This window comes from Callorhinchus milii, unplaced genomic scaffold (assembly GCF_018977255.1).
Source record: "Callorhinchus milii isolate IMCB2004 unplaced genomic scaffold, IMCB_Cmil_1.0 Scaffold4, whole genome shotgun sequence".
Classification (NCBI taxonomy): domain Eukaryota; kingdom Metazoa; phylum Chordata; class Chondrichthyes; order Chimaeriformes; family Callorhinchidae; genus Callorhinchus; species Callorhinchus milii.
In genome coordinates this window covers 19029010-19050625 of record NW_024704745.1, presented here as the reverse complement: position 1 = coordinate 19050625, position 21616 = coordinate 19029010, and the positions used below count along the sequence as shown (strand labels likewise).

Below are 21616 nucleotides of genomic sequence, written 5' to 3'. Positions count from 1 at the left end.
GCACTGTGCACTGTCTGTGCTGAGCCAGACTTGCTCCCCTGCACTGTGCACTGTCTGTGCTGAGCCAGACTTGCTCCCCTGCACTGTGCACTGTCTGTGCTGAGCGAGATTTGTTCCCCTGCTCTGTGCACTGTTTCTGCTGCGCCAGACTTGTTCCCCTGCTTTGAGCACTGTCTGTGCTGAGCCAAACTTGCTCTCCTGCTCTGTGCACTGTCTGTGCTGAGCCAGACTTGCTCCCCAGCACTGTGCACTGTCTGTGCTCAGCCAGACTTGCTCCCCAGCACTGTGCACTGTCTGTGCTGAGCCAGGCTTGCTCCCCAGCACTGTGCACTGTCTGTGCTGAGCCAGACTTGCTCCCCTGCTCTGTGCACTGTCTGTGCTGAGCCAGACTTGCTCCCCTGCTCCGTGCACTGTCTGTGCTGAGCCAGACTTGCTCCCCTGCTCCGTGCACTGTCTGTGCTGAGCCAGACCTGCTCCCCTGCCCTGTGCACTGTCTGTGCTGAGCCAGACTTGCTCCCCAGCACTGTGCACTGTGTGTGCTGAGCCAGACTTGCTCCCCTGCACTGTGCACTGTCTGTGCTGAGCCAGACTTGCTCCCCAGCACTGTGCACTGTCTGTGCTGAGCCAGACTTGCTCCCCAGCACTGTGCACTGTCTGTGCTGAGCCAGACTTGCTCCCCTGCCCTGTGCACTGTCTGTGCTGAGCCAGACTTGCTCCCCTGCCCTGTGCACTGTCTGTGCTGAGCCAGACTTGCTCCCCTGCCCTGTGCACTGTCTGTGCTGAGCCAGACTTGCTCCCCTGCTCTGTGCATTGACTGTGCTGAGCCAGGCTTGCTCCCCTGCACTGTGCACTGACTGTGCTGAGCCAGGCTTGCTCCCCTGCACTGTGCACTGCCTGTGCTGAGCCAGGCTTGCTCTCCTGCACTGTGCACTGTCTGTGCTGAGCCAGACTTGCTCCCCTGCTCTGTGCACTGTCTGTGCTGAGCCAGACTTGCTCCCCAGCACTGTGCACTGTCTGTGCTGAGCCAGGCTTGTTCCCCAGCACTGTGCACTGTCTGTGCTGAGCCAGGCTTGCTCCCCAGCACTGTGCACTGTCTGTGCTGCGCCAGACTTGTTCCCCAGCTCTGAGCACTGTCTGTGCTGAGCCAGACTTGCTCCCTTGCTCTGTGCACTGTCTGTGCTGAGCCAGGCTTGCTCCCCAGCACTGTGCACTGTCTGTGCTGAGCCAGACTTGCTACCCCGCTCTGTGCACTGTCTATGCTGAGCCAGACTTGTTCCCCTGCACTGTGCACTGTCTGTGCTGAGCGAGATTTGTTCCCCTGCTCTGTGCACTGTTTCTGCTGCGCCAGACTTGTTCCCCTGCTTTGAGCACTGTCTGTGCTGAGCCAGACTTGCTCTCCTGCTCTGTGCACTGTCTGTGCTGAGCCAGACTTGCTCCCCAGCACTGTGCACTGTCTGTGCTGAGGCAGACTTGCTCCCCAGCACTGTGCACTGTCTGTGCTGAGCCAGGCTTGCTCCCCAGCACTGTGCACTGTCTGTGCTGAGCCAGACTTGCTCCCCTGCTCTGTGCACTGTCTGTGCTGAGCAAGACTTGCTCCCCAGCACTGTGCACTGTGTGTGCTGAGCCAGACTTGCTCCCCTGCTCTGTGCACTGTCTGTGCTGAGCCAGACTTGCTCCCCTGCCCTGTGCACTGTCTGTGCTGAGCCAGACTTGCTCCCCAGCACTGTGCACTGTGTGTGCTGAGCCAGACTTGCTCCCCTGCCCTGTGCACTGTCTGCTGAGCCAGACTTGCTCCCCTGCACTGTGCACTGTCTGTGCTGAGCCAGACTTGCTTCCCAGCACTGTGCACTGTCTGTGCTGAGCCAGACTTGCTCCCCTGCTCTGTGCACTGTCTGTGCTGAGCCAGACTTGCTCCCCTGCCCTGTGCACTGTCTGTGCTGAGCCAGACTTGCTCCCCTGCACTGTGCACTGTCTGTGCTGAGCCAGACTTGCTCCCCAGCACTGTGCACTGTCTGTGCTGAGCCAGACTTGCTCCCCAGCACTGTGCACTGTCTGTGCTGAGCCAGATTGCTCCCCAGCACTGTGCACTGTCTGTGCTGAGCCAGACTTGCTCCCCAGCACTGTGCACTGTCTGTGCTGAGCCAGACTTGCTCCCCAGCACTGTGCACTGTCTGTGCTGAGCCAGACTTGCTCCCCTGCACTGTGCACTGTCTGTGCTGAGCCAGACTTGCTCTCCTGCACTGTGCACTGTGTGTGCTGAGCCAGACTTGCTCCCCAGCACTGTGCACTGTCTGTGCTGAGCCAGACTTGTTCCCCTGCTCTGTGCACTGTGTGTGCTGAGCCAGACTTGCTCCCCAGCACTGTGCACTGTCTGTGCTGAGCCAGACTTGCTCCCCTGCCCTGTGCACTGTCTGTGCTGAGCCAGACTTGCTCCCCTGCCCTGTGCACTGTCTGTGCTGAGCCAGACTTGCTCCCCTGCTCTGTGCATTGACTGTGCTGAGCCAGGCTTGCTCCCCTGCACTGTGCACTGACTGTGCTGAGCCAGGCTTGCTCCCATGCACTGTGCACTGCCTGTGCTGAGCCAGGCTTGCTCTCCTGCACTGTGCACTGTCTGTGCTGAGCCAGACTTGCTCCCCTGCTCTGTGCACTGTCTGTGCTGAGCCAGACTTGCTCCCCAGCACTGTGCACTGTCTGTGCTGAGCCAGGCTTGTTCCCCAGCACTGTGCACTGTCTGTGCTGAGCCAGACTTGCTCCCCAGCACTGTGCACTGTCTGTGCTGCGCCAGACTTGTTCCCCAGCTCTGAGCACTGTCTGTGCTGAGCCAGACTTGCTCCCTTGCTCTGTGCACTGTCTGTGCTGAGCCAGGCTTGCTCCCCAGCACTGTGCACTGTCTGTGCTGAGCCAGACTTGCTCCCCCGCTCTGTGCACTGTCTATGCTGAGCCAGACTTGTTCCCCTGCACTGTGCACTGTCTGTGCTGAGCGAGATTGTTCCCCTGCTCTGTGCACTGTTTCTGCTGCGCCAGACTTGTTCCCCTGCTTTGAGCACTGTCTGTGCTGAGCCAGACTTGCTCTCCTGCTCTGTGCACTGTCTGTGCTGAGCCAGACTTGCTCCCCAGCACTGTGCACTGTCTGTGCTCAGCCAGACTTGCTCCCCAGCACTGTGCACTGTCTGTGCTGAGCCAGGCTTGCTCCCCAGCACTGTGCACTGTCTGTGCTGAGCCAGACTTGCTCCCCTGCTCTGTGCACTGTCTGTGCTGAGCCAGACTTGCTCCCCAGCACTGTGCACTGTGTGTGCTGAGCCAGACTTGCTCCCCAGCACTGTGCACTGTCTGTGCTGAGCCAGACTTGCTCCCCTGCCCTGTGCACTGTCTGTGCTGAGCCAGACCTGCTCCCCAGCACTGTGCACTGTCTGTGCTGAGCCAGACTTGCTCCCCAGCACTGTGCACTGTCTGTGCTGAGCCAGACTTGCTCCCCTGCACTGTGCACTGTCTGTGCTGAGCCAGACTTGCTCCCCTGCCCTGTGCACTGTCTGTGCTGAGCCAGACCTGCTCCCCAGCACTGTGCACTGTCTGTGCTGAGCCAGACTTGCTCCCCAGCACTGTGCACTGTCTGTGCTGAGCCAGACTTGCTCCCCAGCACTGTGCACTGTCTGTGCTGAGCCAGACTTGCTCCCCAGCACTGTGCACTGTCTGTGCTGAGCCAGACTTGCTCCCCTGCTCTGTGCACTGTCTGTGCTGAGGTGGAGGGAGGGCGCGTGCGCGGGAGGAGCTGAGGTCGCGGTGACGCGGGAAGATGGCGGCTCAGTAGAGAGTCGGCGGCTGCGGAGGAGCGGCTTTAGCGCCTCTCACGACCGGTAAGTGAGGGTCTGAGGCCCGGGGGGAGGAGGGGAGGAGAGAGCGGGGGGTGGGGAGGGGGAGACACACAGACAGTCACACACACACAGACAGTCAGGCGGTGGCCGGTGGTCGCGGGGAGTTGGCGGCTTCAGCGGCCGCTCGACCCCCCGCTCTGCCGCCCGCGGAGCCCGACAGCGGAGAGAAGAGGAGCCGCGGCGCCCCCGCGCCGCCCCCCCCCCCCCGGCACCGGGGCACCGGGTCCACCCGCCCCCCGCAGGCCCCGCGCTCCCTCCCCAGCACCCGCTGCCGTGGCCGTGGCCGGAGGGCGGGCGGTGTTGACATGGGCTCCAGCCTCGAGCTTCACTGTGGGCGACAACAACAACAACTTACACGATGGCATTGGAGGCTCCGGGGCTGAGCTGTGCTGTGCTGAGCTGTGCCCGGGGGGGGGGGGAGTAGGGGGGAGTGGGGGTTGTTTGTGTGTTTTAAATATGTGTATATATATATATGTATTTAAGAAAATGATTTGCATTCCTGTTGACATTTTCCTCCTCGGGGGGTTTTTTTTTTTTGTGTCGCTTTCCCTGTGCTTCACTGGTCTCGGGTTTACCTGTTGATGGGACGGACCGTCTTGAAGAGGAGTCCCCGGCGCCGTGTTTTTATTTATTATTTTGTTTCCCCGTTGCCCTCCAGAGGGACAGAGAGGCAGCGAGAGTGAGACGGCACCGCTCTCCAGAAACCGGGGTCGCAAAACGACGTGCTTTTGCATCGTCCTTTTCAGTGTTGTGCTGAAAGTCGGGAGCGACCCCCACACACAGTTCGTGAGGCAACTCCCGAATTCCGGCACACCCCGAGTTTGGAAAAAGCAACGACTGCTCCAAAGCGAATTTGACCGAACTGGTTTCACTGCCAGTCGACCAAAAAAAAAAAAAAACCACCCACCCCACCACCCCCACACACGCTGTGTTTGTGCCAATTGTGTGTGGCCTTTGGTTCTCGGGCGTCGGTGAAACTTCAAAGTGTTTTTGCATTGCTTTTGTGACAAGTTGATTTGAAGCCACATGTGTGGGGGGTGTCATCCAATGGATGGGTGGGACTGCCTCACCTGTCTTGAGATTTTTGCTTCGTGTCGGCAGACGCGTCGCTGTTCAGACTTCCAACGTTGCTTGGAGGTTATCGCTTCTGTTTTGAGTTTGACTTGCCACGCCAGACCACGGCGCAAATCGTTCAGGGCACAAGAGGTCTCGTGCTTTGAAGTGTAATTTCCCAAACTTTGCGGTTGCGATTATCGTCTTTGAAAACGCCGGATCGAGTCTAATTTGGTTTCTATGCATAGCGTGACATTTTCTGGGGCTACAATTAAGAGTAGATAGAAATGGTCAGGCAATCATCAATGACTAATAAGTGTCCTTGTAATTCTATTTAATAATCTTTATATTTGCTTGTTGCGGATTCAAACTTCAAACCTCTTAAATGGAGAGCACTATGGCTTCCTTTCTGTCCTTTAGATGAAATGTTCAACTGAGGTCCCGTCTGCCTGTTTAAGTGGATATTATAGATACACTGCCACTAATTGAAAAGACAAGGGAGTTTCTCCTGGGATTGTGGCCAACAATATCCCCCAAATCATTTTTGGCAAATTAGTCATTTTTCCATCTCAGCACAGACAGTCCACGGTGCAGGGGAACAAGCCTGGATCAGCATCGACAGAATACAGTGCAGGGGAACAAGCAAAATCATTTTAAAAATTAGTCATTTTGGGGCTATTGCTGTGTGCAAATTGACTGTCATGTTAACCTACATAATCTATAGTCACTACACTGCAGTAAATCCTGTGTAGAGCTTTGAAATATACTCTTGACGTAAAAGGCACTATATCAAGTATAAAAATATTATTTATTATTAAAGGAGAGGATCAGAACTGAATATTGGAATTTCAGAATAATCTATACACTAATGTAAATACAATTTATTTATTGTGACAATTGTTTGACATCAGATTTGTTTAGTAGCTATCAATACATATGTTTGCCCTCATCTTTGTTAAATGTAGTTTTTAATCAAACATTTCTGGATAAAGCAGACCAAAAGATAACCTGCTTGGATGCCCTTGTCAATACTGCTCTGACTAGTTGGGGATGCAAATCAGACTCCAGGGTCACTATACAATTTTAAAGTGTGCTGAAGCATTCTATATTTCTCTTTCGGTTTGGAACTTTTTGTAGTCTTCCTCTGATAATGTGCCAGAGATTCAGAATCCCTATCTTCAGAATTTGAAATGGAAATTGGATCCTATAGTACATTTAAGCAGAGTTCATGTTGTAATATATTGGCACATTGGCACTTTGTAGTTTTTGTTTGTTTTAGAAAAAGGGAAGGACCAGATGTGTTTTGTCAAATTAAATTATTAACAGAAGTTTCCTCCAGAGTATATGGCCTCAGAAACCCATGGAATTTTAAGACTGGATTCTGAAAAGATGTAGAAGCAGAAAATCAACAGATCAATTGTGCTATATGATGAATCTGGTACTAAAGTCATACTGTTTGAAACGAAAGATACAACTTATTGCTTTAATGCCTCCTTGAAAGTACATTATGCCATTATGGGGGTGGGGGGGGGAGCTCCCAATAGAACAAGTTTAACAGGACAGATCTAAAATTCTGAGGCACTAAAACTCATCCAGCAGCATACAAGTATTCAAATGCCTTGTTTTACTGGTGGCTACAATAAAACCAACAAATTGCAATTAACCCGAAAACACTAGAGACAAGAATTTTATCATGCTGAAGACCCTCCTCTTCGACCGTGCTTATTGTCTTCTACTCCCGCCTCCTGGCTCGGTATCACACTCCGTCACTGTTAAACGATACAGAGATGGATTGATAAACTCAAAATTCTGTGCCATAATAATGATAACTTCAGGTGAATTTACAACAGAAAAGAATAGAATTCTTTAGAATTAAAGTACTTTTTAACTTGGATTTCAACCAATGTAGTGAATCTCAAAGAAGGTTGAATCTTGATGGTTGCAAAATTGTGATTATTCACATTAAGACATACAAAGTGATGACACCTGCTGCAAACTTTTCAGTGCTTGAACTGGTTGAACAAGAAATAGTTGCAATGGGAGTTGGCTGTTAAAAATAGTTGTATGGATTGTGAAGCTGAATCAGTAGTGAGAACACAAATGGTAATTTATTGGATTCATTAGTAAGGAAACCAAGATTGGACTCCTTTCAGTAATTGCAAGAATGTCCGACTAACTTGGAGGTCTGCTCTGAAACCAAATTGTGTCGAAGCGGAGTTCCCATCAATTGTTTTCCTTATTAAGGAATCCTGTCAGAAATCTTTGCTCATCTGGAACTAGGGGGCTTTAAAAAAGAATTAGAATCATGAAAGATGAAGATACAAAGGAATATGGAAAATGAGCAGAGAAATGGGATAAGAGTAGTTAGCTCCAATGATGAGCTGTCACTGCAAAAGCACGATGGACCAAATACTCTCCTTTTTCTGCTGAAGTTTCTATGATTTGTATTTGTGATTTATAGATTTGATTTCAACTTGTCATAAAGCTGTACTTTACTGCTGTAGGATGTTAATTGAAATACCAACATTTCCGTTTGTTGATGTATTGTTCATGATTAACCTCTTTCCTTTTTTAAATAAATTGAGCAGTCGAGGTGAATCCAAGGTCCATAGTTGAGGACACCACCAAGATTCAAAAGATAATGATTTGGGAAGCAATGGTTGTGAGCCCAGGCTTCAATTTCACATGATAGATTGTTGGTGGAAGGGAAGTTTGAGGGATGTACAGAGTTTCATAGTTTTTGATCTTGGATAATAATTAGTTCCGGTTGGAACAATGCTATAATTAATTCAATGCATTGAGGATTCAGGTAAAAAGAAGAGTGCATAGGATGGCTTAGGATTTCAAGGAAGTTCAGATGAGCAATGATCATTGCATGTCGGGAGGATGTCCCAGTAAGACCAAAAGTAAGAGCGAGACCACCTAACACACAACTTTTTTTTGTGTTCTGTAGAACAGGGTGATCCAACTTTTAGCTGCTGAGGGCTGGGTGCCCTATTTGAGAAGCGTCCATAGGCCACAAAATCAATAACTTAGTGTTTCCCTTGCAGAAACATAATTACGGATCATGGAGGGAGCAGGTGGGCCAGATGAAATGGAGGGGTGGGGGGGCACGGAGGGGGCGGATGAACTTGGCCTGCGGGCCATCCTGTTGTAGAAGATTGTATGAATATAATTTGTTTGGTTATCCACATGTGGAAACCATATGTATGCTGCATACGCATTGAAATTACCCTTTCCCTTTTACTCTCGTCCTAGAGGGACACCCCTGTTTACCAAATTCTGGAGAATATAAGCCGCAGGTTGGCAAGAGTCAAGGTTTGGGGACCTCAGAGAATGCCTTGAGGGTGTTACTGAAGTTTAACCAGCTAAAATTGCATATTGCCTATCTGGCAAGCTTCCTGCTGCTTGTCCATCTAGGACCAGCCTACGTATTATGGCTTTAGATTGCAGGGTTAATATGAGCTGAGTGAGAAGAATCCCTGTTCCTGGTGATTAGTCTGCCCCCTTGCCAATGAGCCAGGTTGGCTGTGCCGGCATTAGCAATGCCCTGCAGGACAGCGGACTCGCCTGGCTCAGGAACAGTATCACCAAGACCGCACGCAACAAACGATCGACTTGATTGCGACACTCCGTTGCCAAGCACGTGTCACTTTGAAGCCCATCTCACCCTGTTTAATCCCCACCCCCCCCATATAAGAATGGATGAATTGAATTGTAAAATGTCCTCATGATTTCAGCTTTTTCCCCACTTCTTTCATAAACAACTATCTTTTTCCATCTACATTTGAATTGTTCCAAAGACTGTGCCATAAAAATGCTCTTTGATAAAGCCTACTTTCCCTAAGAAGTGAGCTAACCAAAAAATTATGGTATTTTAAAAAAAAAGCATTCTAAAGATCTTGAATTAATATTTATAGAGCTTTTATGTACCTGATGAAATGTTGTGCGCTAGTGAATTTATTACCTTTGCGCTCGTTCTGCACATAAGTGTTCTGTTTAATCTGTCTTTGGATACTTATAGCAAATGCTGCATTAAATGAAGAAGAACTTGCATATATATAGCGCCCTTCATGCAGTGTAGGGGCTCGGAGTGCTAAGCCATGATGGAGCCTGACGCTGAGCCGGGAGGAGGTGACCATTGGCTTGATTGAAGAGGAAGGTCCTCAGGCGTAATCCAAAAATGGAAAAGGACGATGATGGTGATCTCAGAGGAGATATTCTTTAGATTCTAAATCATTTAGATTTTAAAAAAACTCAAAATAACAAAAAAAAAGGAGAGAAACTAATTTTTTAACTAGAAAATATAAACCCTACCATGTTTTTAAGCGATGAAAACAGATGGACTTTAATTAAGACCTGCAGGGAATGGAACTGTCCAGTGTGCATTAATCATGGAGCAGATGTTGCTTTGCTCCACTTCTTAGAGCAATATTCATAAAGACAGTTTCAGTAAAATGTTGTTTCATAAGGGCATCACGCATCCCATGCAGTGTGGTGAGTTGAGGCACTCTGTAAAGGGGGGAGAAACTGGAGGGTGAAGGAACAACCCCAGGTGCTCTTGTGCCCCTTGCAGTGACTGATGAAGGAGTGGTGGAGAGCTGGATCAGGTTTGACCTTCAGCGAATGGTATTGATGAAGGAGGGCACTTGAAAGAGATTGCGTAAATAAGTCTCAACAAGAACCTGACATTTCATGTTGAAACGGCAACTAATAATAGACGCTGGTATCTGAAGGTTATTTCTCATGGAAGTATCAATTTAAAAAGGTCCCCTTGTAAAGGTATTCTGTTATTTTTACCCTACCTGACAAGAATGACCTAGTTACAGCATGATGGATCAACTGCTGTAATACATTTCCTTTCCCAAAATAAGTACAATTCAGGGGCAGGATCAGGATGTGGTAGGGGTTATTCTAGAAGCAATTTATTAATGTTCAGGGTTTTTTAAAAAGATTTATTTTAGTGTTTTGTCAAATATACTGGGAATTTTTAAACAAATTTCCAATTTGTTTAAAACAATCCAGGTAAAAATTGAGTCAAGGGGAATGGATTTTCTGGGTGACATTCTGGGAAATGTCAGTTTCGTAAAAGTCACAACAAGTTTGCATTCTTCATTCACTTATACAAGGTCATTCACTTATACGAGGTTCAGCAGGAAAACTAAGAAGCATATGATTTGTTTGGATGCAAGTAGCAAGTTTGCATTATGTCAGGCTTTTGAGCAGAATTCCACTCAACTGTTAACAACGTGAAGGAAATTCTCCTTGAAGGGAAAATGAACATTTTATGTCTGGATGAGCAGAAAATCCCTTTCGCTTGGATGGGCAGAATGTTTCAAAATAGGGACCGGTAGGAGGTGAAATTGAATTTTCTCAATTATTTTTGTTTCATTTGAGGCCCAGACCAACAGGGGAATGGTGCAGATGGTCACCAAGTCAATCAGTAATTAAAAGACTGTTTGCTTGTAATCCTTCAAATAACTCCCACAACCCACACAATTGTAATAGCTTTGACATTGTGTTGAAAGTCAATTCTGATAAAGAACTCAAGATATCTTTCTCTTTCAGGAGCTGATTAACCTCCTAATGCATTGTCAGCATTTCCATTATTATCTGTACTTCCCCCAGATATCCAGCATTTGTTTTTTTTCCATTTTGGTTTAAATAAATGCAACATAATTTATGCATGTTGATAATAGTGATAACATTTAAAAGCAACAAATCTATTGTCAACATAGCGTTTAAAACCACTGTATATAAATCCAACTAATTGAATAACAACAACAAGATTACATTTGTATAGCACCTTTCACGTCGGGAGGACGTCCCAAGGCCCTGGACAGAGTACAGCATTTCAGACCCGAGGTGGGGTTGGGGGGGGAAGGGGGGTGGCCGATGGCATGGTCAAAGAGGAGGGTCTTGAGGCGGGACTTGAAGGAGTCCCGCATAACGTGCATTAATAATATAATATATATAATATACATATATAATATAATATAATATACAGAGGTCAATCCATTACTTAATTCCCTGAAATTTTTTTTTGGTCAGCCAGGTATCTGACACATGCGGAAACCATGCTTAAGAGTATCCAAACCAAACAGAGAGTTCCATGCATCCCAACTATATGTGGAAATTCCAGAGATATTTGGATAGGTGTATGGTAGATACTAGGAACTCCCTGCGAGCTTTCTGGTGAAATGTGTGAGAGCATTGCCACTACCTTCCTGTAATAATAATAAATAATAATCCTTGCATTTGATATAGCGCATTATCATGCCGATGCGACGTCTCAAAGCCCTTCACAGAATGTACTGTAAATTGTAGTGAATGTGTATTTTGTGGGTGAAACGCAGCTGCCAATTGCGCACAGCAGTGTCCCACAAACAGTCGTGGATTGAGTGACCAAATTACTATTATTTTATGAAGGGATTATTACCCCTGGAAAGTGATCCGCCAAACGACTAACATCCGAGTTAATTGACTAAAAATTATATTTGCCCACATTGCTGATTTTTCAGAAATTAGAAATGGCCCTATCTATAAATTGTGTGTTAGCTTATGATGTTCTATGACATTCGGTTGATGGTTACTGCATACTGCCACCCTGCTGAAATAGGTGGGAAGTTGTGATCCTTGTGGAAGATGTCAGCTCTGAAGGCTGTTTTTATGTAAGCAGATGTAATAAATGCTGATTATGTTGTGAGGCATCTTGGCTGAAAGATTGAACCACAGCAAGCTGGAGACCTTTGCCAAAATACATGAATTCATAAACTGGTTCCAAAGAGCACAGTACCATGCTCTTTCATACATAAAAGAAGTCTTGAAGTTAATTGACTTGAATGTGACGCAAAATTTATCAGCATTGTTTACAAAATTCAATTATCTTATTTCCTTGATATTATTATTAATACTGGCTGTTCTATTGGGAGATTAGAAAAGCCTTAACATTTACGCATGAGGAGGGAGGGGAAATGTTGTTTCTCTACAGCTTCTATTAGCTTTCCTAAGCATTAAAGACAGAAGCTTGCAGACAAGCCATCTATGGGCTGGTGATTATCCATCCACCTGAAATAAAAAACTAAAACTGACTTGTCGAAATACCACAATTTTGGGTAAAGGATGCCAGATGCAATTAATGGAAATAAAAAAAAGTGAGCCAGTAATATTTTTGGATTTTCTAAAGAACAGTGAGTCCATTTTAAATGTACTGTTGTGTATTGTGGTAATAAATGTGGCAAACATTGGATTTACAACAACAGCAACAACTTGCACTTATATCGTAGGGTAGCGTCTTGGAGCGCTTAACAGTGGTGGAGCCTAACTTGGAGCCGGGGGGAGGGGGTTGGGGGTGACAGTAACTATGGTCGAAAATGAAGGTTTTCAGGCGGGACTTGAAAAAGGGGAGAGGGAGGGGAAGGCAGAAGGATTGAGGGAGACTGATGGTAAAGTAGGACTCGTACCATGCAAGATTGGTCCCACTAAGGTGGATGAGGGAGGAGAGGCGGTGGAGGAGGATGGCAGGTCGACTGTTGAACGCGGCAGAGCAATCCAGGAGGACGAGGAGGCAGAGGGAGCCCTGGTCACAGATAGAGAGGCTGTCGTTTGTGACTTTCTACATTTAACAAAACATAGCCAAGTTTACATAAAAAGAAACTCTATATAGATCCCAATGCCTTTGCAGACTATGTGTTGAAAACATGTCCTTGACTGGTTCCTCCAGTTGACATGGGGATGTTGTAAAACCAGATCTGTGGTCTTGAGGTTTGCTGAATAGACCCAAGTTGCTGCAAGGTACCTCTCCATACTCGTAGTGGCTGTTCATGGTGGTATTCTCACAGACATCATCAACCTGTTCCTCTCCTCTGGCTCTATTCCCATTCCCCTAAAAACTGCCACCATCACTCCCACTTTNAAAAAACCCTCCCTTGATGCGTCGCAGCTATCAAGCTACCGGCCCATCTCCAACCTCCCCTTCCTGTCCAAGGTCCTTGAAAGAGTTGTCGCCTCCCAGCTGCGCTCTTTCCTCTCCACCCATGCATTATTCGAACCCCTTCAGTCGGGTTTCCGTGCTGCCCATAGCACAGAAACTGCCCTGGTCAAGGTCACCAATGACATCCTGACCATCTGTGACCAGGGCTCCCTCTGCCTCCTCGTCCTCCTCGACCTATCGGTCGCATTCGATAGGGTCGACCACGCTATCCTCCTCCACCGCTTGTCCTCCCACCTCAACCTTCAAGGCCCTGTCCTTGAGTGGTTTAGGTCGTACCGCTCCCACCATCTTCATTTTGTTTCCACAAATGGCTTTTCCTCCAGCCCCCGCACTGTCTCGTGTGGTGTCCCTTAGGGCTCTGTCCTCGGTCCCCTCCTCTTCACCCTCTATATGCTCCCCCTTGGTGACATCATCCGCAGACATGGGGTTAACTTCCACATGTATGCGGATGACACCCAACTCTACCTTTCCTCCTCTACCTCAACTCCACGACCACCGATGTCCTGACAGCTGCCTGTCCGACATCGAGTCCTGGACGAGAGACAACTTTTTTCAGCTCAACGTGTGCAAAACTGAGGCCCTCCTGATTGGCTCACGTCAGCGCCTCCGCACCTCAGGCGCCGACACCATCAGCATCCAAGGCTGCACTCTCCACCTCTCAAAGCCAGTCAGGAACCTCGGCGTTTTGTTCGACCCTGAGCTGTCCTTTCTCCCTCACATCCGCACCACAACTGGCACCGCCTTCCATCACCTCCGGAACATGGCCAGACTACGGCACTACCTCACCCCTCACGCTGCTGAAACTCTGGTCCACCCCTTTATCACCTCAAGGCTGGACTATGGGAACTCTCTCCTCGCCGGCCTTCCCGGCACCTCCCTCCACAAGCTACAGGTCATTCAGAACTCTGCAGCTCGTGTACTGTCCCGCACCAGGCTTCGGGACCACATCACTCCCTTGCTCGCCTCTACTGGCTCCCCATCCCTTCAGCTGCCCTTTCGACTCTCTACCCCCTCCTCGTTCCCTCCCCTCACCCTGACCATTTCCCCCCTTGCTCGGGTCCTGACCCAACTGCCCAGCGCCTTGGGACGTCCTCCCGACGTGAAAGGCGCTCTATAAATGGAATCTTGTTGTTGTTGTTGTATTGATGCTGTTTTTTTAAAAAAAAACTCAATAATAATCTATATCATTATTATAGGGATAGTTCATTGTTTGCCCTTCCCTCTTCCTCAACCCCCACCAAAAATGCCATGCTGAGTCGTAGCTAAGATCATGATTCCAGCATCAGTGGTGAAGGATCAGTAGAATGTGATCAGGTAATGATGCAGAGGGGGTGGGGAGAGATAAATATTCAGTCAACCCCCGTAAATGCAAATTATAAAAATAATGTTTTGGTAATGTACAGGAATACAGTTTTAGAGCTTGCTGGATTTTTTTTAGGAAACTAGCACTGTATTCTACATATAAAAATATTTGCTATATCTTTGTCCACTTCATTTTGAATAGCTACCTATTGATTCATTTTTTGTCTAAAAGCAGGATTTCAACAGCATGATTCTTGCAAGAAAATAAATTTTGTTTATGCTGAGATTTGACTGCAAATTAGTAATTATGAATTCTTTCTTTCAGGTGGGGATACATTGCGGCTAAGTTATGACAAGCATGAAGAATGTGAACCTGATTAGCTGGCCCTTCTGGTGTAATGGACCCTGTACAGTACCTGCCTGCAGCAAGCTCCTTTTTAACATCAATAACCATGCTATGATTTGTGGCCAACTGTGTCAGAGAAATTTGTCTTCATGAAGATTACTGACATTGGTAATGTGATGAATAAATTTGAAGTCCTTGGAGTTGTAGGTGAAGGTACGTTTTGAGGAAAAACGTTATATATGTTATGAAATGTATAATTCTGCAGATTTGTTTATAACTATACTGGTATGGACCTTACTGCTTCAACATATTTTAAGTTCTCAGTCACTTTACCAGAACCTATTCATTGGATATTTTTGACTTTTGAACATCATGAGTATTGGCTTTTTTTTCTAGTGCTGAAATTGTTTAAACATTACAAATTATTAAATGAACCTACCTACCTTGGTAAGAGAGCAAATGGGATTCGCTGAAAAAACACTTGTTCCTATCTTTTAAATATTTAACTTGTGGAGCCTGTGGTGTCCTGTAGTTTTGTGGTTGGTACACTCACCTCGCAAGTAAGAGGACCTGTGTTCGATTCCCAGGCAAGGTGAAACGTTGGGCAAGTTTCTTTACTGCCTCTGTTTACCAGCATACTGGGAACCTGCTTGTTAGTCAATTGTGGGACTGTTTGTGGGACACTGCTGTGTGCAATTGACTGCCTTGCGCAATTGATTGCCCCGTTTTGCCCACAAAATATACAGTCAATTCACTTGACAGTATATTCTGTGATGTGTTTTGAGACGTCTCGAAGCGATGATAAGGTGCCATCTCAAATGCAAGGATTATTACTACAAGACAAAGCCCTAATGAGTAACTTTTATCTTCATGGAGAAGCAAGAACTCAATGTACAACCAACACAACAATCCCTGTAGTGTTCTGTCGGTTTAAAAAGTAGTCATCAATCATGGATTTGTCTTCTCCCACTTTGTTTTTTCAACATTCAGTTAAGTGTGGAAAATATTGTGTAGAGCATTGTATAACATTCAAAACAAGGTAATTTCTTAAGATCAGGCTGGACCCTTGAATTTTAATTTAAAAAAGCTTGTTTATTTTTGATTTTCTGAACTTTAAGTGGATTTTTTTTCAAATAGTGCTGTATCAAGAGAAATTTTGAAATTAAACATATTTAATTATAGAAGCTTTCTACTCAAGCAACAATAAGTTGCAATTGAGGATTGTAGACTTTTCTGAGGACAAGAATAGAGGCTTTTATTCAGTTAAACTGTTATTCCTTTGATAGAAACTATTATGATTGCGATTTCAACAGGAATCAATTTTATATCGTTAAATCTAGGATGCTGTGATAATCTTGCTGCAATGTAACATGATGAGGGATTGAACCCATGATTCCTAGCATTGCAAATTATGATTGTAGTGGACATAACCTTCCTCCAGAATGAGAGTGGAAAGTTGTAGGGTAATATTCCTTGTGAATGCATTCTTGTATTGTACCAGTTGTTCATAGAAGCTTGAAAGCAGATCATCTGCCTGATTAACATTTTTATTTGGAGGATGGTGCATCATGCTGAAGGAATGAGGAATGTAGGGAATTAATTAAAGATGGTGAAAGGTTTAGAGTACTTTTTAAAGTTTCTTTTCCTTTCTCGTTGATAGCAGCAATATGTTATTAATCCCTCCCTCCTTCCCTGCCTGCCTGCCTGCCTGCCTGCCTGCCTGCCACCCTCTGCGAGGTGGGAGATTTGTTATGATACTGTTTGTTTTCATTCTTCACTGCCTTTGATGACATTTCACACAAGATTCTTTCATAAATTAAAGTATGTCAATACAGATGATAAAACATAGATGTAGATCAAGATCTGGCTAAAGGGATAGAACCGTATGTTAGCATAGAGGAGCCAGGTTGAAGTGGGGGTAGATATTGATGTTTGGAGACCATGAAGAGATTCTTACTGTTCCAAATATTCATGAATGATCTTGAATTGTCGACTCAGTATGAGGTTGTTTAATCTGTAGGTGGAATTTAGTTGGGGAGAGGGTGAGGAAGTATCTATAGAATTAGTGGAGTCAGCCAAGAGTTTATTTTGACAGGTTACGCCCCGAGGCTGATCACTGGCAAATATAGTTCAATACAAATAATCCCAGATACTGCCTCCTGTGAGTTTAAATATGAGACACATGTACTCTACCAAGGGCATAGAACTTAGCATGGGGGATGTTGTTTTCTTTGTTTTCTGTTTGAATATGATAAACAGGATTCATGGTGAATAAAATTCGCAATAAAATAAAATGCACAAACAAGAGCACCGGGGTTCAATTCCTGGGCGGGGCGAAACCTTAGGCAAGTTCCCTTACTCTACATGCCTCTCTTTACCTTGAAGGATGTAGGAATCAGGTTGATAGTCGATTGGCAGATCACTTTCTGGTGTAATAATTCTCCCCCCACTCCCCCCAAAAATTAGTCATTCAACCTATGACTGTTTGTAGGACACTGCTGTGTGCAATTGGCTGCCTCGTTTCACTCACAAGAGTCAATCCACTTTACAGTATATTCTGTGAAGCTCTTTGAGATGTCTCAATGATCCGATAAGGCGCTATATCAAATACAGTGATTATTATTATTACGCTCTATAATACCTGCGTTGCAAGTTATGTAATCCCTAAAACTGCAACCCATCAGCAACGGAATCTTTGGAACATTGCCCACTTATTCGATTACCTCATCCCACTGCTGCTGAAACCTTTAGTCATGCCCTTGCCTTTCTTGAGGATAGATTTGACAATGCTGTCTTTGGAACGGCCTCTGTAACTTCACTTTCCAGAAGCTTCAGCTGATCCAGAATTCTGCAGCCCGAGTTCTCTCCCACACAAAGCTCCATACAGCCATTACCCCCTTCCGTGCCAAGCTTTGTTGGCTCTCAGTACCTTAGAAAATTGAGTTGAAGATCTTTGTCCTGCTCTTAAAATCGCTCCACACTTTCAGCCCATCTTACCTATGCAACGTTTTTCAAGCAAGTCTTCTGACTCTCTATTCCCATGCCCTTGAGTGTTCAGCCAAACACTCCTCTTCCTTTGGCATTCTCTTCCAAAACCACTTGCAACATAGTTCCGATGTGAAAGGCACTATGTAAATGTAATTTTGTTGTTTGTTGTTTACTCTGCTACACCTCTCCCTGCATTCACAAACATAAAACGTATCTCTTCGACCATGTATTTGGTAAACATTTTAAATCTCTCAATTTCCTGTTTGGTGTACACTACTTCAAGAGATTCTTTGATATAAAGGTAATATAAAAATGCAAGCAGTTGTAGAAGTCAAATGGAAGCCGTATCATATGCTGATCATACAAATAAATGTCACATAAATAAATTTGCTTGTAAATAAAGTAATGACAATAGTTTCACTCATGTAGAAACTGGAAAATAGTGCAAATTTCAAACCTAAAGACGGGCTACTTATTGTGGGCAACATAGCTTAAACCCAGCATTACTTGTGTCTGGTCAGTATGATTGATCTTAAAAAGTATTTTTTTTTAAATTGCCCTTGTGTCATTATGTAATCATGTAGAGTTGGGAGACTGTTATCTGCACTAATTGAAACTGGTTCAAATTGTGGGTATGAAAAAAATGTCTCTTTCTGTCTCTGCTCCTCTCTCTTTCTAACCATGTGCGTGTGCAACAACCAACAACAACAACAAGATTACACTTGTATAGCGCCTTTCACGTCGGGAGGACGTCCCAAGGCGCTGGACAATGTACAGCATTTCAGACCCGAGCTGGGGTTGGGGTGGGGGAAGGGAGGGGAAGGGGGTGGTCGATGGCATGGTCGAAGAGGAGGGTCTTGAGGCAGGACTTGAAGGAGGCTAAGGAGGGGGTGAGGCAGAGTGATTGGGGGATGGAATTCCAGAGGTTGGGGGCAGAGTGGCTGAAGGCTCTCCCGCCAATGGTGGGGCGGGTGGGTCGAGGGACGTGAAGCAGGGCTGACATCAAAATTACATTTATATAGTGTCACTCAGGTCCAGAGGATGTCCCAAAGCATGTCTTTCTTTCTCTCAAATGCTTTGTGTCAGTGTCTCTAATGATCTTTGGGTGTCTGTCTCTGTTCTGTCATTGTGGGTTTGTGTTTCTCTCAAATCTTAACCTGGATCTGAACTCCAACTCATGCCACCCATTTTAAAGTTGGAAAAAATCACATACCTGGAATAAGCATGTAACTGAAATATTTGCCGACATTCAGGATGTGGATAAGTGGTCACGCAGCTAATCAGCATGCGTTTATCATATGTTTTGTGCATTAGTCATTGTTTTCAGAACTGAATTTTAGACAACACCTACTGTATTCTGTTTCTTCTATTGTGTCTTAATTTTTTTCTCCATTAAAATATTTTAAATTGGTCTTGAGATTCGCTTGACATATTTTCTAGCTAAGTTGCTGGGTAGATGACCTACTTCTATGGGTTTGCCTGTAGTCAGTAATTACCTGCAAGGAGGCACATGAGACAGTTTAAGTTGTCTCGCCCTTCAATTAATTTATGTTTTCCTCCATCAGAAGCTGAGTCAGGAATTTTATTTTGGTTGCAAACCATTACTCGGTATAATGTGGGACAAACTATTCAAACAGCACTTAGAAGTCAATATTTATTTACTATTTCTAAAATCTTTTTGTTTTTTTCCCTCAGTTTTGTGCAATACTATTGGGATTGTTGCAAAAGATATTTGTTGTTAGTATTTTGAGGCCTATAAAATTGTACTTTTTTTTCTCTTCCACAGGAGCCTATGGAGTGGTACTAAAATGCAGGCACAAGGTTGGTATACTGTTTGAGTTTCACGGTTCTTCACACAAACCTTTCAGGCAATGTACTTGAAATATTTGAACTACCTGTTTTTAGGAATTAAATATATCCTTAAATAACCTGCATTTGATCAGCGCTTATGTGGAAATGTTTAATTATGCTGTATTTGTCGTGGTTGGGTTTGCCCCATTTAAAGTTGTATTCTATTCATTGTTAACCTCCTTGAATGTTAATGGTAGAATAACATGTCGTTGTCAGTATTTCTTTGAGGGGGAGCAAGAGTGAATGGAAAGATGCAAGTGAAGGTCACAAAGATCTGACTCATAAGTAGTCCTGCACAGGTGCTTCAGGCAATGTTGCTTTACACTCAAGGAGGAGGAAGTACTCTCAGAATATATTGACAGAATCTAATTTTTCAGAAGAAATTGAGCTGCACTGCAACATTGACAGATCACACACTGAAAACTTGGGCTTATTCAAAATGTTGGTACCTCTATATTACATTTCTTAATTGTTTCCTGTAAAGCACAATGAATGTTTGCTAGTCATATCTATCAAATTTAGTAGGATTCATTGATAGTACATTTGCATCAACTGCATTAACAATTAAGCAAATGGAATAGCTACTGTGTACAGTATATATTGAGCAGCACAGTAAAACCAGTTACTTGATTGTGTGTTGAAATGACTGTCGAAGGTACTTTGACAGTATGTTCTGTTTATCGAGAATAGACAAAATAATAATAATAAATTGGTCACTTCAATCCACGACTGTTTGTGGGACACTACTATGCACAATTGGCTGCCTCGTTTCACCCAAAAAATGTAGTCAATTCACTTCACAGTATATTCTGTGAATCATAGGAACATAGGAACAGGAGTAGGCCATTCAGCCCTTTGAGCCTGTTTGGCTGTTTAATTAGATCATGGTTGATCTGTCCCTCAACTAATCCTTTCAATTCCAATTTCCCACTTTCTCCCCATATCTCTTAATTCCCTGACCGACCAAAAATCTATCAACCTTACTCTTGAAGGTGTGGATGGATCCAGCATCCATGGCCTTATGGGGGGAGAGAATTCCAGATCTCTACCACCCTTCAAGTGAAAAAATGCTTCCTGATTTCACTCTTAAATGGCCTGGTTCTAATTTTAAGACTATGCCCCTTTTGGATTTCCCCACCAGAGGAAATAGCTTCTCTGTATCTACTCTATCAAATCCCTTTATCATCTTAAATACCTCAATCAAATCACCCCTTAATCTTCTAAACTCAAGGGAATACAATCCCAAGTTTCCTCAGCCTTTCCTCGTAACTTAACCCTTTTAGGCCTAGTAACAGTCTGGTGAATCTGCGTTGCACCCCCTCCAGGGCCACTATATCTTTCCTGAGGTGTGGTGCCCAAAACTGAACGCAGTCTCCGGATGGGATCTGATTAACGCTCTATACAGTTGAAGCATCATTTCTTCCCCTTTCTATTCCAGGCCCCTTGAGATAAAGGCCAAAATTCCATTCGCCTTTTTGATTGCTTTTTGCACTTGGGAACTAGTCTTTAGTGATTTGTGTATATGGACACCCAAATCTGTTTGCTCCTCAACCATTCTTAATTTCTCCCCATTCAGCAAATATTCTGCTTTATCTTTTTTCAGTCCATAGTGGATGACCTCGCACTTCCCTACATTAAACTCCATCTGCCATAGCTTTGCCCACTCACTTAATCTGTCTAAATCCCTTTGTAACTTCCTACACCCATCTACACAATTTACTGAGCCTCCTAGCTTAGTTTTGTCTGCAAACTTGGATATAAAACTTTCGATTCCTTCATCCAAGTCATTTATTTATGTATATATATATATCTTGAATATCTGAGGTCGCAGTGCAAACCCCAGGGGGACACTACTTGTCACGTCCCGCCAATCAGAACGTTCCCTTTATCCCTACCCTATGTTTCCTGACTCCCAACCAATTACCAAGCCACGTCACAAGGTTACCTCCAACCCCATGCGTTTCCATTTAATGACCTCCTCAGAAAAATTCAACTAGATTTAATCAGACACGACCTACCCTTCACAAACCGATGCTGACTCTCTTTGACAAGCTCATACCTGCTCAAGTGTTCATTCACTCTGTCCCTGATGATGGATTCCAGTATTTTCCCTACAACTGATGTTAAGGTGACAGATCTGTAGTTTAAGCGCTTTGAGACGTCCCAAATTCATGATAAGACGCTACATCAAATGCAAAGATTATTATTAAT

General features: G+C 45.1%; 1 protein-coding gene across 1 annotated transcript in view; it reads left to right on the top strand.

Moving 5' to 3' along the window:
- Positions 1-3761: 3761 nt before the first annotated feature.
- cdkl5 (cyclin-dependent kinase-like 5) overlaps positions 3762-21616 on the top strand; it is a 56402-nt gene continuing 38547 nt past the window's right edge. The window contains exons 1-3 of the mRNA XM_042334363.1: positions 3762-3854; positions 14546-14779; positions 19341-19375. Of these exons, the coding sequence (XP_042190297.1) occupies positions 14716-14779; positions 19341-19375 (99 nt within the window). The 5' untranslated portion in view covers positions 3762-3854; positions 14546-14715. The remainder of the gene's footprint in view (positions 3855-14545; positions 14780-19340; positions 19376-21616) is intronic.